This window comes from Amphimedon queenslandica, unplaced genomic scaffold (assembly GCF_000090795.2).
Source record: "Amphimedon queenslandica unplaced genomic scaffold, v1.1 AMPQUscaffold_13348, whole genome shotgun sequence".
Taxonomy (NCBI): Eukaryota; Metazoa; Porifera; class Demospongiae; order Haplosclerida; family Niphatidae; genus Amphimedon; species Amphimedon queenslandica.
Genome location: NW_003546416.1, coordinates 183120 through 188618, shown reverse-complemented (window position 1 = coordinate 188618; position 5499 = coordinate 183120). Strand labels below are relative to the sequence as shown.

At 35.8% G+C, this 5499-nt stretch overlaps 1 protein-coding gene across 1 annotated transcript in view; it reads right to left on the bottom strand.

Moving 5' to 3' along the window:
* Positions 1 to 12: 12 nt before the first annotated feature.
* The window catches only part of LOC109582865 (uncharacterized), a gene marked incomplete at its 3' end in the record, with an annotated part of 15260 nt that continues 9773 nt past the window's right edge, over positions 13 to 5499 (bottom strand). The window contains exons 5-8 of the mRNA XM_019997894.1: positions 4947 to 5024; positions 4601 to 4882; positions 3510 to 3629; positions 13 to 2136 (exon numbers count right to left, since the gene is read on the bottom strand). Of these exons, the coding sequence (XP_019853453.1) occupies positions 13 to 2136; positions 3510 to 3629; positions 4601 to 4882; positions 4947 to 5024 (2604 nt within the window). The remainder of the gene's footprint in view (positions 2137 to 3509; positions 3630 to 4600; positions 4883 to 4946; positions 5025 to 5499) is intronic.

The following is a 5499-nucleotide window of genomic DNA, read 5'->3' as shown; positions in this document are numbered from 1 at the left end:
TGTATTACTAACCTGGACTGAATGATTGACAATCACTAAACCAGCACCTGTAGCTATCATCATCACCTTGCAGCACTTTACAGTGTGATCGACATTGAGTACATTTAGTAGAAGACAAATCTTCTTTGACAATGCAGTAACATTGTTTATTTTGAAGGCACTTGAATGCAAAGATATGGCTTTTATCAACTTTGAGATTGTCACTGCTTCTTTTGATAGCATCTGTAACTAAGTCTCGAATTTGTGGACAAAATTCCTTGCTGGACTCATCTAAATGTATTTCAATATGTGTATAGCAATTGATGATATCAATGGTGTACTCTTCCTTTTCTATGTAAACACAAAGTGACATGGCATCATTATATCTGTAGTATTCGTTGCCTGCTGGATCTGGAGTAAATTCTACACTATCTTTTTTCTCTAAAAGGTGTACAATGGTTAAAGGAAATAATCCTTGAGGGATGGCTAGAGTTTTTGTCCCACTGTTCTTAATCTCCCATGCTATGAGAAGTGGTTGTACTTTTGTTGGGGCAGGATTGAGCTTATCGTAAGATGGCAATGCACATGGAAAAAAATAGTCTCCTTCTTCTCCTACTTCAGCAATGATGTGGAGGTGTCTTAGAAGAGTGATTATGTGAAATGAGTTAAAGTCTTTATTAAAGAATTTTTTACCAATAATTTTAAGAAAATCTTCCTTAAAAAGGCCGAAATCAATAAGATTATTTCTTTCATCTATTGAAGGAGATGGATCAGCGATCATCTGTAATTCAGTGTGGTGAACGTATGTAACAGCTATTAGATGCGAAAGGACATCAAGGATTGGTTTAGGATCAACAAATATCAAATCCTTTAGGATATCAACATCATGATAGTAGAGAATGATAGTGACATTGTGTAAATATTGAAGAGCTTCATTGATATCTGACTCTTTATCAAGTTGGAGAGACTTACCAATCTCAGTTACTTCTCCTTTTGTAAGAAAACTTCGTTTCTTCTTCTCAGCTTCTAACTGTAGTGCTATCTCAAAAGTAAACAGTCGAATTGGCAATTTAATGGTCATGGCCACTCCAAAAGCTGAAATTGTATTGCAAAGCTCTACACTAGCTTTTTCTCTTTCATTAGACCCAGCAGGGAGCAATGTATTAACTGGAAATATAATTGAGCCTTGACGCTTATTATGGGGAATGACCTTTTTATTAGCTTTATATTCTATCAGACTTTCATTCATTTTTTTAAGCTTTTCCTCGGTTACCAACTCTTTACGTGTACCAAGTATGAGGTAATGAGGGTGGTCAGGCATTTCAGACTTAGTGACATAAGGAAACTTGACAAAGTTCAACATAGCTTCCGAGCTAATTGTTGATCGAATTATACCACAATTGGAATACCTCAAATTCATATTAATAGGAGATGCATGCTGACTAATACGATATTGAAACATGCACTTCTCATCAAGATCTTTGGTAAGATCAATGGTGATGATATTCAGTGCAGCTGCTCTTGTAAAAAGAGGTAACAACTCTCGATATGCTGGTTGACCACCAGAATCAATAAAATAAACCCAATTTGTGCTAAACTTTTTAGACTTTCCTTCTTTAAAAGCTTGTAACATTTTTTTAACTAATTCCATTTTGGTTGGTTTATTCTTAGCTGGATTCTGTTTGGTTGATTTCATCTCTGTTGTTTTATTCTCTGCTTGTTTATTTTTGATTGGTTTACTTTCACTTCGTACATTCTCCATTGGATTGATTGGTTCAATCTTGATTGTTTCATTCTCAGGTGATTGATTCTCGGTTAGTTCAGTTTTAGGTGGTTCTTCCAGTGATGGTTCATCTGAATGAGCAGGTACATCATCTTCAGGCTTTGGTGCTTTGTCCACTTCTGCAGATGCTAGCTGATTAAGTAAATCTTCAATATCAACCCTCTCCCATTTCTTATTTTTATCATCAATTGATATTCTTGTTGCTTTAACAGCGCGACAAGCTATTGGTGTACTATTGGTAAGTTTCTCAGGTGGTGGCTCATTAAGTAGGAGGTGTAATGAACATGTTTTACCAGCTCCAGGTGCACCATGCATATTGATACGAGTGATTTTTAGCTCAACTTCACCTTCTTCCAGCCATTTTTCAATTTTTCCTAAAATTAACAATGATAATGTAATGACACATTGTTTTGATTTAATGCTATAAGTCAAAACTATAAGCTTGTGTTCACCCAAACACTCATTTTTCCTTATACCATATAGCCAGAAACTTTTGAGTTTCACTGCCAGTTTTGCAGTTTTGTTGAGATTTTGAAATTAAAATCTGGTACAAAATGGCAGAATGCTTTAATTTGCAAAAATTATATCCAAGAAAACGATGTTTTTTGGTGGTTTAATACTATATAGTGGGTAATTTTTGTGGTGTTTTATTTTCATGATTTTGGGACACACCACAAAATTATTGAGGTGTTATGCAGGCTGTGTAAACTATCAACCATGAAAATTAAAACCACAAATTCTCCCACTTGAAGCAAATCACAAAATATTAGGCCCACACTGCTACACGCCCAAATGTTACCATGCTTGATCCAGGACTGCTGCCCAAAATTACTGGATCAGGCCTGATATCAGTACTGGTACAGCCCAGATGGCTATCACAACTGAATCAGGAGTGTTGATCTGGCCTGATCCAGTATAGATGCTTATCATGCATGTACCATGGCTGATTCCATGATTGTATCAGGACTGATTCAGGCTGACATCAGGCCTGGTCTGTGCGCCAACTCTTAATGGTGTATATGGTATTAAATTGCAACAAAATTATAACCAATATATTTTTCTCCCACTGCTGCAGTTAGTCTGAACAGTAGCTAAGCCTCTGCTTTAAAAGTATACATATACAGTTGGGTAGGGCTACATGTGGTATATTAGTCTCACCATAGATATTAGTACATTTATTCTAATATCTATGGTCTCACGTGGCCAGATTCTCCACCCCTTTTTGACTTTTGGACAAAAGTCAAAAAGGAGGATGGGTCTGGCTATGTGAGGCTAGTGGTGTATGTACAAGTATAAGTACTAAAGGCAGATTTATATGTACAATATTACACAAGGGCTAGGCCAGCATATACTTAGAATATTATTGTACCCTAAAAGGTGATTGATTATCTGAGAGCTCAAGTGTTCATTCTGATATGTTCACCATGATTGGTAAGAGAGTTATTACTGACTTAAGATGAATTTACAATATTTTAATTGCCATGCAGCATAACATCAATTTTTAAAAGTGTGAATATTTTTACCTTTATATATATATATGCATGCATAGATGCTACAGATTAACTCTATCATCAATGTAACATCAAGACTAGCGTATCATTGTTAAGTCCACCTTAAAACTCTTTTGAAATCAAAAATATGACACCTTATGGCACAAATAATATCATTGGAACAATCTTGCTCAGGTGAAAGTAAGTTGTAGTACATGTAAGCATGTGTGGTTAATAATTTTATCACTATCATGTACTTTCAATGAGTGGATTCTGAATTTCTTGTATTCTATCAGTAGCTGAAGTGTCTTCAGTAGGAATACTAGTATTGCTGCTGTAATTAGGCTGTACCTTTGAAGCTGAAGGGGCACTGGGTACTGTAGTAAAAGTTGAATAATAAAATGTATTTGAAATGTGTACAATAATAATCAAACATAAGTGCACCATTAGGCCACTCCAATTAGATCCCTGGGCTGATGCAGGTGGGCAGCTTCATTGATATTCATGAACATTTTTAATTACCATATTTGCTCGAATAAACGCCCTGCTTAAATAAATGCCCATGCCAAATATTTTCTAACTATAGATATGCATATTTTAGCCAATATATGAGCCACAGGATTTAGATTGTGCCAGATGGCCTAACTGTTGGAGTACAGTTTACACAGCTTGAAGGTTGCGGGTTCAAATCCTCTGGAGGCTTTTTTTCTTTTTTTTACCTGATTTTTTCCTGTTAAGAAATAAACACCCGGGTGTTTAATAGAGCAAATACGGTATTGCAATATGCATATGTATGATGTGTATGTATGAAGAATTAAATAATTAACTGCCAATGTGGGCATGTACGGGCGGGAAAGGAGAAACAATGTAATCAGAGTGTTCTTATATTCATAGTGACAGGTTTATTTATTGCTATCTATGAGCTCAGTGTCAACTACTAAAAGATAAATTTTCCTAATGAATACTGGTATCTACACAAAACATTGAGGATGTACATGTACATGTATATAAATAGTGGACATAGGCTGGCACAGGCACAATGGAAAAATGATAAAAGTCCTTTTCCTGGAAAGCTGAAAGATTGCCGTTCCATCCAATCTTCAAAATGCTTTCTATCTTCCAAAAGTAACACCAAGAATTAAGGTAGCAAGGCAAGATAATTGTTTTCCCATTAAATTCAACTCTTGGTAAAGTAAACTATATACTCACAATGCTGGCCAATTATGTGGTATATGTATAGAAAAAAAAAATTTTTTTTTAAATCATTGCCTACCTCTCCTGAATTTATGGTTAAGTTAATTTATGGTTTCACATAAAACTCATGGATAAAAATATATAAAACCCTTACTTTGTTCCTTTCCCTCAATCCGATCAGCTACATCATTCTCTCCAATCTCCCTCAATGCTTGTATTAATGTGTCATAAGTTGGACCACCTTTACTCATTACATTATCTTCTTGTTCCAACCATGCCTTCAAACACTCGTTTAGACAGCTACGATCATCTCTTTCATACTCTATCTCAATAGTATCAAGTCTAAAAGCATACAGACCCAGATAAAGACCAAGATCATAATAATTGATACCAGAATATCCATGCCTCTCTAGTAAACTAAATACCTCGTCACTATCTAATGAACAAAAGATATTTTGAAGCATCATCTACATGTATGATATTTATTAATTTATATTTACTTGATAAAGTGAGTTGCACTGTGTCTCTCTTAGTAGGTGGACTGGAGGGTGGACTTTCAAATGATACTTCAGCTTGTACTAAATATGTAAATATTACCAAGAGTGGATAAGGAGGAGGGGAGAGTGTCTAACTGCCCTATGCTGCTAGCGATATGTGCGCGTAGAAGTTTCATGGTTATTATTTGTACATTCCCGCATACCTTATTTAGCACAATAAGTGATAACTGCACTGAAGCCATAGTTGGGCATGTACTTAAGTTAACTGTAATATAAAAATGGCTGCTGAACTGAGCAGCAAGAGCCTGGACCAGAGACCTTGGAAGCAGAATTTGACCTCACCTTGTTGTACCAGTCACTTTGTACCACTCTGAAGAGATTTGTAGTTTCCAAGCACACAAACCATGTTTGTTATTGACACATGAAAAGCTCTTGATCAATGATCATCCTCCTTTAGTCTGGTCCCTTGGGACCCACAACATCAAGAGTAAGGATAATAATAGAAGTGAAAGAATATGTGGTACATGTACTTTTGAGACGGGCTGTTAACTGCTGT